Source organism: Heterocephalus glaber, unplaced genomic scaffold (genome assembly GCF_053883595.1).
Source record: "Heterocephalus glaber isolate CG9 unplaced genomic scaffold, H.glaber_assembly_v1.0 deba00000331, whole genome shotgun sequence".
Lineage (NCBI taxonomy): Eukaryota > Metazoa > Chordata > Mammalia > Rodentia > Bathyergidae > Heterocephalus > Heterocephalus glaber.
The window spans coordinates 31,582,779-31,595,743 of NW_028258142.1; the positions used below are offsets into that span (position 1 = coordinate 31,582,779).

At 45.4% G+C, this 12,965-nt stretch overlaps 1 protein-coding gene across 4 annotated transcripts in view; it reads left to right on the plus strand.

The window, feature by feature from the left end:
• The first annotated feature begins 4,038 nt into the window (after positions 1 to 4,038).
• Myo5b (myosin VB) overlaps positions 4,039 to 12,965 on the plus strand; it is a 385,932-nt gene continuing 377,005 nt past the window's right edge. Inside the window, exon 1 of one of the 4 annotated variants that reach the window (XM_013075970.3) lies at positions 4,039 to 4,476. In XM_013075970.3, coding sequence (XP_012931424.1) covers positions 4,450 to 4,476 — 27 coding nt within the window. In that variant the 5' untranslated portion in view covers positions 4,039 to 4,449. Of the gene's footprint in view, positions 4,477 to 4,679; positions 5,092 to 12,965 lie in introns of those variants that run through there. The other 3 variants (XM_087192987.1, XM_087192980.1, XM_087192984.1) reach the window with 3 other exon arrangements.

The window sequence follows — 12,965 nt, forward strand, 5'->3', positions numbered from 1 at the left end:
ATAAGGTTCATCCCAACACTCAAACTCTAGGAGAGATATAATACATCACAATCTGGCTTAGGTTTGAAATGACAACATGGGCCTCTAAAGATAAGGGGACCTCCAGAAGTTCAATGACAGCTATCTCTTATGATATAAAATCTCTGATCCCTATGGTGTGCATACACTGCACACATCATACATTTCATCATCATACATGTCAGAGGCTGAGTATTAATTTTTTCTTTTTCTGTTTATGTCATGCTGCAGAATTGAACCCAGGCCCTCCAGCATTATGGTAGGCAAGTGTATCACCACAGGGCTACAGCCCTAGCCCAGGCTGAGCATTCTTTCATTGATGACTTTTACCCAAAAACTATGATTCTGGGTCAGCGAGTCTATTCCCAAGTGTGCGTTTGGGGACAAATCCATTTTCTCCCTGTCTTCCCATGTTGGCAAAGTTCATTCTTTACTTTGAGGGAGTTTATATTCCAGCTTTGTGGCTCTTCATTCAGACCCAGAATTCATTTATTTGACTTGGGCAAGGGTGGCAATGGATTCACAAATAGCCGTGTGTCTTGTTCTAGCCAGTGAGATGTGAATGGGTCTTCAAGTAGAAGCTTTAGGAAGTAGAGTTCACTATGTCACCTTTCTCTCTACCACAGTACTGGCAACCTTCCAGATGGATTCCCAGAGGAAAGATGGTGTGGAACAGAGCTACATCCAACTTCTGGTAGATGTGAAATATAAGCAAGAAATACCACTTTTGTTTAAGGCACTGAGACTATGGGATAGTTTGCTACTGCAGTGGAACCTAGCCTATCCTGAATGATACAGATCCCAACGTAAAAGTGCCTAAGAGGCCAGTCTTTTCAGCTGCAGGATACATAGCATGCACAGAGGTGTGAAAAGACAGGGGAATTGTAGGGCTGGGAATGGTGGTCCCGGTACCCAGTGGAGGAACAAGTTGGAAGGGAGAAGCACAGCCTGGAGCTCAGCAGCAGAAACCTCATCCTGTGTTCCTCTCCTGACCTGTCCCTGCTGCCTGCTCCTCCACCAGGACAGTGATGATGGTGCTAGTGATGCTTTGTGTAGTTTTCCACAAGTGTGTGTATAGTTTAAATAGAGAAGGAAAAGGAGAAGCTATGAATCTGTTGTGTAGGGAGAGAGACTATAAGAAAATAAGTTGAATTGTCACTGAAAACTGATTCAGAGTTTACAAAGCACTTTCACATAATTGCCAGCTGATAAGAAGGCTTCTTAGTTGAATTTCTTCCTCTCTTCTCTCTTTCTTTGCTTACGCTAATTTTTCTACTTGGCAATTCCTTTCTTTTCCCCCTCTTTTCCACCAATTCACCAGCAGTATTTCCTTTAGACCTGACTCAAACTTAGCTCAATTCACCTACTATTTATTCAGATCTACTTTGTGTAAGGCATTGTTCTAAGACTGGTACAAATGCAGGTTAGGTGTGGTCCCTGTCTCTGAGACCTTTTGAACCTAGTGATGAGGGAAGAGAGACCAAGTGATTCTCAACAAATATCTTGTCTTACTTTGGAAGAGCATGAACATAGAACAACGTTTCTACACCCAGCTGGGCATACACCAAGTGGAGTGTTTATTAAACATGCAGACTTACTGACCACAGCCCGAGCCAATGGAGTCAGTAATCCTGATACACACCATAAAGTTCAATAATCATTGATATAAAGCAAGTGCTTAGACTCTAGAAACTAACTGAATAGTAGCTCTAGAATACCCTCTTCTCTTTGAACCTTCCTTTGCTTATCTGTGAAGTGTTCTGAACCCCCTTAGTAAGGATGCTCTCAGACTCCATCAAGAGCACAGGAGTAAAATGCTTGGCATGTCCCTGGAAGAAAGTAAGTTTTAAAATGTCATTATTATTATTCAAAGGAGGCAAAGATCATATCTAATTGAAGGATTAGGAATTCACAAAGCTCTGGCCAAGGCTAACTATTCCCATCAAGGATAGGATTCAGTTCAGTCAACATGAATTCAGCTTTTGGTTTGTGCCAGGTGGGATGGGAGCCAGTCAGCTGGAACAGGAAGGGTGGGGTGAGATGGGTTGGGGTTGCTCTGTAATTAGTAGAGTTACTAGCAATGCCTATCTGGCAGGTGGAAAGGTGGGTCTACAGTAAGATTAGACTTCAATTTGAGAGTTAGTGTCATGTTGAAAGATAATATGGGGCATGGTGAGAAGAAAGATAAATAAAAATGGGGCACATTTTTACTGAGGAACCAGGAAGAGGAAGTAAGGCTAGTATAGGAAAGTGAGAGTGTGAATAGAGAGGCTGGGGAAACAAGAGGAAAAAAGAATAGATGCTATGGTGGGGGAAAATCAATTGCCACCCCATGCTTCAGAGAGAGTAGCCAATTCCAAAAGGATGAGGTTGAGTGGGAGCCAAACAGGAAGGATTAAAGCAGTAACTCTTAACTTTGTCTGTCATTAGACTCACCTAGAAGTTTTTCAAATTTTATTGGAGAGCCAGGCATCTGCTTTTTCAGAAGTGTGATGTGCAGAAAATGTTGAGAACCAGTGAATTAAGGAGGGGCTAGGTGAGAGTGAGTGAAGCTACCCCTCCAAGAAGTTTAGCAAGAAATGAGAAAAGAGAAGAAGCCAGGAGAGTGACATTTGCTGGTAGGGATGGATCATTGTCAGAGCTTAGTGGTAGAGTAAGACATGGTAGGGATGAAGGAAGGAGGCTTTCTTATTCAGAGAAGGGAGGGTCACCTGGAAAGGTGGTGAAGAGCTGAAAATAATTAGTGTCGACCCTATCACAGTTTGAGTCTTTAGGTCTGTAGCTTAGCTCAGGGCCTAGTGCTCCTCAGCCCTAATTTGTAGTTCTAACAAGTTCCCAGGTGATGCTGAAGGCCAGCATGATGCAGGACACACTTTAATAACCACCGGAATCTAGGCAAGGGAACTATGAAGAAAGATTTCTGAAGGAGAGGAAAATGAACCATTTCCTTTGTGCTCTTGCTAGTCATGTGAATAGTTCCATTTCAGATCCAATGAGAGTTGCTGGAGCTTTGGTCACTCCAATTTGTTAACCTTGGAAGTACCATTCTTTAAAACTTCAGAGCTTAAAAAAAAATTAGATACCCAGGTCCTTCACCTACGAATCAGAATTCCTGGGGATAGGGCTCCTTCTTAGGAGCTTTCAAAACTCCCCACGTGATTATCACTATCCAGGCAACTATGTTGAGTACGGCCCAGGTGGATCTTGCCTTCACTGGCAAAAATTTAAATAGATGCACCAGAGAGTCACCTTCTGGGGACGAGGTTCCAGGACAATGGTCCCAGATGGTGTAGATGCACCCCCTGGCAGAGACCACACTCAGGGACAAAGCCCTGGGAGAGAAGCCCAAGGCTGTGCCTCCTACAGCTACTGCCTCACTCCCCCGACTCTTGCCAATTTTTTTCGATTTCTGGTTGAAATCTCTACGTTTTGCTGGAAGTTGGAGAGGAACTGAAGTTACTGTAGGCAGCCAAGTGCCATGGGCAGAGGGGACACAAATGAGGTAGACAGCGGCAGAAGGACAGCGAGCATGCATAGGAGAGCGCAAGAAAATGTGAGTCTTGCCAGAAAAGAAACCACTCTGAGGGGAGTGGCCTAGTTAGAACTTGTAAAACTGGCAAATACGTCTATTTGTACTGGAGAACCTCACTTTCTGATCAGGATTTCAGCGCAGAGAATTCAGTTTTGCAGAGACGATCTTTAGTCTATTTCCAAGCCACCTTAATCATGAGCTACGACATAATTAGATTTTAATACATCTGGGTAAAATCGAGAGAAAAACGTATAGGGCTCCAGCTACAGACAGGTCTCCTTTTCCTCTTCCTCTGCAGTCACTTCTCCTCTTTTTTCCTGACTCCCCCGCATCCTTGCCCATCGTCGGTGGAGCACAGCCTGGGTGGAAGACCAGTGTGGTGCGGCAGGTGCCCACGGCAGGCACACACCTGTGCCAGAGTGCGCCCCGTGTCCAGCAGAGGGCGCCGCTCCTCGCCGGCCCCGCCCCCGGCCCGAGGACCCTGTGGCTGCGGGGGTGCAGAGGGCTCAAAGGCGACGGCACAGACGCGCCGGTCCTCCCTCCCTGGCTCGCCCTCCTCGGGGCGCTCGCACCTCCTCCCCATACCTGAGCGGGGAGCGGCGCAGATCGGCCTCTCCCCTTCCCGCCCGCAACTCCTGCTCGGCCGCAGCCGCGCCGCCGCGGGAGTAAAGGTCGTGCCGGCCAAGAGCAAGCCGGCCGCGGCGCCTCCAGGAAGCCGGCTGGGCAGGTCGGGGTGGAGGAGCAGGCGAAAGGGAGAAACTCCGGAGCGGTCCAGGAAGATGGCGCCAGGCGGGCTGGCCGTGGACTGAGAGCCACCGGGGCAGCGAGGCAGCGGGGAGCCGCCGTCCCGGGCAGGCAGGAGCGCGGCGGCCCGCGAGGCGTGGGCGCGGGGCCGGGCCATGTCGGTGGGCGAGCTCTACAGCCAGGTGAGTGCGGCCGCGGGCGCGGGCGGCGCGGGTGAGGCGCCCCGGAGCTGGGAGAGGCGGGAGACTCGCTCCTCAGTCCTCGGCGCCCCTAACTTCGGCGGCGGAGAAAGTTTGGCGGTACGGGAGCCCGGCTCAGCACCGCGGCTCCTGCCGCCCCCGCGCCCCCCCCCCCCCCGCCGCCCTCGCTGCAGTGAGTTCCCCGACCCGCGGGGGCCGGCCTCACACCCCAGGGTGGCACCTGGCGGGTCAGCGCAGTCCTCGCTCCCCAGGTGCCCCACAGCGCCGCGGGCCTCCTTTCCCTCCTGCGTGGCAGCCCAGGGGGGCCCTGAACTTTTTGGGTGCGGGACTGGTTGAGGGGTGCAGGCTGTGAGGGAGAGGCGCTCCGGGGATCTCTGGGGAAGCGCATTCCGGATTTGCTGGTGATGGGCATTTGGAGGCGCCCTCCGTGGGCGGGTACCACACGGGCTTCAGTCATTGCGAGGAGCGGTGGGATAGCCGTGAGCCCGGTGCGGGGCGTGGGTTTCCAGGATGTCCTCAAGGTCAGAGTGGGCGCGCGGGGCTCGGGCTCAGAAGCAGGAACAGGTGCGGCCCGCGCGGAGACGCCTGGGTTCCGCGGTAGGTGCTGAGGTTAAAGTTAGGGGAGCAGCGGCCGCTTCCCCGAGCGCCCACGGCCGCGCGGGGGGCTGGTGGGCCGGGAAGGGCCTTTAAGCATTTGCCCCGTGCCCACTCAAAAAGTGTTTCGGATATCCCGATGCCTGGTCTTCCTGTTCGTCTTTTCAGGCGGCGAGGACATGTTTGGCAGTGCCCTGTGCGCTCGCCTCCAGGCAGAAGGCTGTGTGTGTGCGCGTGTACGCGCTGTGTCTGTGAGCCTGTGATTCCGGAGACGCCGGCCCGGGCCGACATGTCTGGGCGGGGTGGGAAGAGCAACTTCCGCGTCCTCACCTGGCGACCGCTCGCTGCTGTCCAGCGCTTGGGGGAGCCCTTCGGCTCGTCAGGCTGCCCGCCCTTCTCTGTTTCAGGAATTTAAAAAATTTCCCTTTCTCAAGGAGAGGGACTGGACCAGCATGGGTTGACGCTCGTATGTGGTCCAGGAGGCTGTCATGTGGTTGGAGGCAGGGCCTTAGCTGCTGCGGAGACCACCTTTGAAACCACCAGGCACTCCCCACCTCGTAACTGTCACCGAGGGGCCGGAGTCTGTGAGAAGTGGGAAGGTGCGATCCGGGGCGTGAACTCCCGCAAGGCTGACTTTGGGAAAGCAAGCGCACTTCCCCTGTTTCCTTTGGATGTGTGGCCAGGAGCCTTCAAAGCTACCGCTTGCAGTTCTTTCCCTGAATCGGATTGTCAGGAACTGCGTATGAACGCTGGAAACCAGTGAGGCAAGGGGGAAAAACCTGAAACCGAGTGTGGAGAGCTGGAGCCGTGTTCCAGCAAAGTGCATGGAGATGCAACCTGTGTTCCTAAGTGAAATAAGTGGTTTAACAAAACGTAAGCGCGGTGTATTACAAAGTCCTGTAGCAGACAATATTTAGTTATCATATACGGTATGAAGCTAATGGACTATTGAATACATCTTATTTTTGGAACTCTAGTTTTTTTGAAAAACACACTGGATTGCTTTTAAAAGATAGAGCACTTTCAGGGGGAAAATAGTTTGCTTTTTAGTTAGAAACAAATGCATTTATTGCATGTTAACTATTAGGAATGATGAATTAGTGGTAGTCTGAACTCAAGGGATTTCAGCATAGTTTTTCTTGTTTTGGAGAATAAAATTGGTGTCACCATGGAAAGGTCTTGGAAGGCAACCCAAGGCATTCAAAAGTAGCTTCTTTGGTTTGGCATAATTAAACCAAAGTGAATATTAGAGTTCTTCCCTAGGGCTGTTGGACCGCATCTTGCCCTATTAATGGGTTTCCAGTTCTTAATCATTTTTCAGCCTTTGAATCTAAAGTTGAGATTTTACATCTAAGCAGTGGGTTCCAGGCTCGTATTTTGAGCAGTTATTCTCTGGCAGAGTGAAACACACTTAGACCTTACTATGAGAAACAATAGTGTTGTTTCCTAACCATTATAACCCCACTTGCCAGGCTGGATTATCAGTGTGTATATGATTCATAAATTATACAGAGAAATTGGGCCTGCTACTCAAATTCACTGCTTCTTGGAGATGATTTGTTCATGTTTAGTATATTACTGAAATAACCAATGTTCCCTTTTATTTTTAACCTGCTAGTGAGCTATTCTAATGTGATGAACACTGGGTCCAGGGATGCACTTTAATATATTATGCATGATGGAAATTATCAATTATGCCAACAAAATTTATGTGTTTGGGAATGGAAATTTCAAAGCTTTTTATTGATCAGACTTTTTGCTTGAGGGATATATTTGGATGATATTATTGCAATATGAAACATTTAAGTATACAGTATATATTAGCGTGTGAATATTAAATTGTTCCAGGTAAGGGATTAGTATATTAGTGTCTTCTTAGTTACCCAAGAAAAGATATTTTTCTTTCTCTTGTTTACTGTTTTCTTGATCTGCTCTATCTGCTCTCTCCAATTGCAGGCTCATATGCTGTGTGACTTCGGGTGAGGGGGGACATTGATTTTTGTCACTGGCAAAGGGCACTTCCCATTAACAAAGACATCCCTGTTTTCAGAAGACCAAGCATCTCACCTTAGAGAAATTACTTTTTTTGTAGTGAGTACAGAGAAAGAAAATCCAGGTCTGTGCCAGACACTTTCAGGGTGATGTCAAGGTGAGTCGGCCTCATTCACTGTCCCAGAAAGGTGGAGCCCAGGATGGGCCCTGTTGTCATAAGCGGTGTGTATGTGGCAAGTGTTAGTGCTTAACTTGCAACCTAAAAGTAAACAATGTGGGCTTAATATGTACAGGTCCCGGAAAGAAGCCAAAGCATGTGCTAGCTTGGTGAATATAATTTGATTATAGTGTTTACAAAGAATGAATAGCCTGATTTAAAAAATATAAAATATATAACCTCTTTCAGGTTGAATAGTGTAACTCTGCAGAGGATTATTCTGGATTCTAGCCAACAGCAACTGGGAAGTCATCAGACTGAAACCAGTGCCTTCATATAATCCTTTTTCTCATTTGGCTTTTAACTGGCAAGTAGTGTCTGGTGTCCAAGCAGCGTTGTTGTTGGTCTTTAATTTTTTATTTATCTATTTTTTTGTGTGCTGGGGATCAAGGTCCAGGCCTTGCACGTACATACTAGGTAAGCACTCTCTACTGAGCCACTCCATCCCACTGTCCACCCCAACCTCACTGCAGTTCCCACAGTGAATTTTTGAATGCTGCTAGGAGGTTACTTTACTGGTAGGTACATTCTGTATATGGCAGGCTTGAACACAGAGGCCTTTATCAAGAGTGTTGATTTGGGTACCAATCCTTTGAAAAAATAGAACCCCTGCACTTTGGGCAGATGTCCTCTAATTTTCCCTCACTCATGACTCCGATAAGTAGGTTTTCCCCAAGTATCAGTTTCTAAGGCAGCAAAAGCCACCTCTTTTCTCTTTATCTACCCTTACCATTGGAGGGACTGATGATTCATTCAGTCTTTGACTGTTGGGTCTTGAGTGATGCTCTTTATTTGGAAAATAAAGATGATGTCAACCCTTTGGAGGACACAGCTAATCTAAGACATGCAAACAGACTCTTCTTATAACTGTATATTGGATTTGGTATTTTGTTTTGTTTTTTTTTTGGTACCGGATATCGAACTCAGGACCTTGTGCTTGCAAGGCAGGCAGCGGAACCACCGAGCTAAATCCTCAACCCGTAACTGTATATTGATAAGAAGTAACACCTGCCCTGTGACCTCCACAGGGTTAAAGACATGAGGATTTGACAGTCCATGGTAGGGGATGCTGTTACTGCCCCTTCATCTCCCCTTTACTCTCTTCTTTCACACTGTCTTGGCAATTACTGCCAGTAGCCAGATCCTGTGTCACTTTGTCAGTACTTCCCATCTTTGCCTGGGAGTTTACATCTTATGCAAAGAGAGAAGCCCATAAATAATTGGAGTATTAAAACATTAGCTTCCTATCCCCCAACTTTGGAAATGGGACAACTCTAAAGCATGATCTGCAGTGTTTTCACAGTTCTCAGCAAGGCCGAGCTAGAGTTACTCTGCTTGGGGCATTCTTCAGCGTTACACCCTTGCTTGGCTTCTTTTCCTTGTCCCACTTCCCAACTCCCTATTAGCCTTTCCTGGGAACACTGCCCAACAAATCTTTTGGGCAAGAATCCTCATCTCAGGATCTGACTCTGAAACCCAAATTACCCCATAACTCATAGTGGCTTGGTGGAGCATGTGTCTAGCAATTCGAGATCTTTGGCCTCTCTAGGGTCCCAAGTGAGCCTAGAGCAGTGTCCTACTCTCACCTTTTTCCTAGCTTGCTGTCTTGCATTTCCCTAGCTCTGATTCCCTTTCTCCTCTGCTCCCCTTTCTCAGGTGGCCTGTAACTCAGTCAGCCTTCCTTAACCTTGCTGGTAATCCTCAGAATTCCCACATTTTCATGAAGTTCCTCACCGTGGCATATCTGACTGCCTCTACTTGTGCTCATGCAGTGGGCTCTTGCTCTGCCTTCCTTTGGTAGTTTATCTGATGTCTTGTTGTCCCCCAACCCCACTCTTAGGCTGCAAGGCTGCATGGAGAACAGAGGCCATTATCAAACATTTTTGGGAGCCTCCCATATGTTTAGTGATAAAACCTAAATATACAGAGTTAACTGACAATATAAGATGATGCATGAGTCATGAGAGGAGTGCAGATGCTGGGAGTCACAGGCCCTTTAAGGAAGTGTTGGTCTGGTGGGCTGTAATATGGCAAGAGCTTCCCTTAGAGCCATGGGGCATGATTGGGCCTTGAAAAATGAATACGATTGGGAGAAAGAAAGAATAAGGTTTGAATACAGGAGATGGGAAGGAGGATACTGTCAGAAGGGTTTGATAGGGAGAGTAAATTTAAGCATCAGGGCAGTGATGATCTAAGTGTATTTGGGAATGGTAATCATAGTACTATTTTTAAAACTCTTTATTTAGAAGTAATTTTAGAGTTATAGAAATGTTGTAAAAAATAGCCTAGTTCCTGTGCATATTTTTCCCAACTCCCCCTAATGTTAACACTTCATATGACCAAAGTGTAGTTATCAAAACTGGGAAATCAAAGTTAATATACTATTAACTAGTCTACAGACTTTATTGGAATGTCACGCATTTTCCATTCATATCCTTTTTTCAGGCCAGGATCCCATTTGGGATCCCATGTTGCTTTTAACACGTAGCCCTCTGATCTCTTCCTATTGATGACAGTTTCTTCTTTTTTTTTTCCCTTGTCTTTTATGACCATGGCACTTTAAGATTATTGGTCACTTATTTTGTAGAATGTCTCTCAGCTTAGGCTTGTCTGATGTTTTCTCAGGCTTAGATGGAAGTTGTGAATTTTTGGTAAGAACATACTAGAACTAGGGCATGGTAGCTCTTGCTTGTAATCCCAGCTACTCTGGAGACTGAGGCAGAAGGATTGCAAGTTCAAGGCCAGCCTGGGCTACTTAGACCCTGTCTCAAAATAAAAAGTTCTGGGGATTTAGCTCAGTGAGAAGCCCTGGGTTTAATCCCCAGTGTGGGGTGTGTGTGTGTGTGTGTGTGTGTGTGTGTGTGTGTGTGTGTGTTGGGGCACATCATAAATGGTGTGCATCATTTCAGGAAATATGTGATATTGATGTGTCTCATTACTGATAGGGTCACTTTGATTCCTTGATTAAGATGATAATCTGCCAGTTTCCTTTTATTGAAGAATGGAATTTACTGTATAAGCTAAGATCTTGGTGTAAGATGTGCTTGTGATACTTCTTATACTTACCTAGAGATTAATGAGACTAGAACTCAACTACAGTATTTGATTATGAGGGAAAAGAGTTGAAATTGGGATGATGTTGGTTTGTATAAATGGAAATAATTTAGAGCTATCAGAATAAGTATAAAGGGGTAGTGTTGGGATCTGGAGTTCTTGGACATAAAAGATGTTTAGAATTTGCTTCTCTTTGAGGAAACGCAGTTGTCTTCTAGCATCGTATTAGTAAGAGCATGGCCTTGGTATGAGTAATCCTGGCCTTTGCGGTTATGATCTTGATGTGAACTGCCCTGGATATTGTGGTTAAGGCTCTCTGTTATGACACCTTGGAGCAGATACTTTCTGTGTCTTGATTTCTTTATCTGAAAACTTGGGGGGTGCTACCTGTATCATGGGAAGATTATTGGAGGGTTATGTGATTTGTTCCATGTACTGTGTCTGGCACACTGTGTGTTCTTGGCCCCTGTGCATTAGCTTGCTTTCTCTTCAGTCACAGTACTGGGCAGCAGTCACTGTTATGGGGCCGGAGTTCTTTTCTCTCAGTGCATTGATCACAGGGGTACTTGGTGAGTGAGGTAGTGATAGATTGCTACAAACACGTAGCTACCAGAGCTATGGGCAGCCACGGCATGGAAGAAAAGGTTCCTGCCTCCCACCCCTCAACAAAAGTAGTTTGAAAGAAGTTTTAAACTTAAGCTGTACATTCTGGTCTTTTATCATAGCTTTAAAGGAAAATTAAAAAGCATTTTTCACAATGTCCCCCCCCCCCGAATAGGAATGATTATTGAAACAATTCATACACTGCAGGAAAACAAAGTCTCTATCCTAGTCTCAGACAGCTACTATTATGTATATTCTCTGAACCTGAGATGTCCAATAGAGTAACCACATATGCTACTGAGCACTTGAAATGAGGCTGGAGCAAATTGGGATGTAAGAGTAAAATGTACACCAAATTTCTAAGACTTAGAAAAATGAATGTAAAGTATCTCATTTGTACTTTTTAAATATCAGCTATATGTTGAATAATAATTTTACTGGGCTGAATATTTTATTCATTTCACCTTTCTAAGGTGGTTCTTAGAAAATTTAATGTTCCATGTGTGACTCACACTTGTAGTTTTGTTTTTTTTTAATGTAATGCCAGGATTGAACTCAGCCTGGCACATGCTAGGCCAGTGCTCTGCCTCTGACACTCACCCTCAGCCCTGCATTTTATTTCTGCTGGGCGAAGCTGCTTTAGATTATATATATACAGTATGTATTTAAAAAGTATATGGGATCAGTCTGGGATGGCGGCACATGACTATAATCCTACCACTCTGGGAGGCTGAGCAAAAGGATTGAAAGTTTGAGCCCAGCCTGAGCAACTTGGCAGTTTAGACTCTGCCTTGAAAATAAAAAGAGCTGGGGATGTAGCTCAGTCCAAAGGCCATGGGTTCAATTTCCAGCATGGGCTGCTGGTGGTGGGTTTATTCTAAAACTTAATTTATGGCTGATTTTCTCCCTTTGTAGCCTATACAGGCAATTTTATTGTTGTTAATGGCTGCATAATATGACCATGTATGAGAGTGCCATAATGCTTTTTAATTGTTCTCATTTTGATGAACATTTAGGTTGATTCCATTTTTTTAATATAATAAAAAATGGCACAGAACATTCTTGTAACCTCATTTCATTATTTCTTCAGGATAAATTTGCAAAGGTGGAATTGTTGGTGTGCACATCTACAGTCTTCAGAAACATTCAGAAAAAAACCTGTCCACCTGTTTTTCCACCTTTCCAAGCTCTGGTCATTGTTCCTCTTTTTAAGCCTTATTTGTAGTAAAAGCTTCATGATTATTTTAAAGTCCAATTCTATTGGGAGGTTGAGCATCTTTTCATATGCTGGATATCATGTATACTTTTCCTTGTATTTCCTATTTATATTAACTGGCATTACTTATAGCTTTTTTCCCCCCATCTAACTGCTTATTTTTGTAGAGATGGGAAAGCATAGAAAGAAAATATTTGGGTTAAGTATTTTTTCTTTTTCATTTTTTGATGGTGCTGGGGGATTGAATCCAGGGCTTTGTGCATGCTAGGCAAACACTCTACCACAGAACTGTATCTCCCAGCCCTTTAAAATTTTTTATTTTGAGACAGTGTCTCACTGAGTCACCAGACCTAAGACATCAGACTTGGCTAGACTGGCTTTGAACTTGGGATCTTCCTGTCTCAGCCTCCAGAGTAGCTGGGATTATCAGCCTGCACTGTGGCACCTAGCAAAAATATTTTAAATAAGGTACTTTGACATGTATTTTCCAACTTTCTTTGTCTGCATTCACATGTCTTTTTTTTTCTGCATTCATATGTCTTTGAATTCTAAAGTAAAAAAATCCCCTGGTTATGAGAACTGCTATTGAGATTTTGTGACAGGTCATTTCTTTGTACCATTTATCAGCTCATTAAACACCACTGTGACTGATGTAGATACTTCTGTCATCTCCATTTACAAGTGAGGGACCTTTGGCTTATATGGTATGCCCAAAGCCGACTGGTTTCTGCTCACTGCTTTGCTGCCTTTTGTGAAGTCTCTGTCCCCTGATGGTGGGTCTGGAACATCATTTGT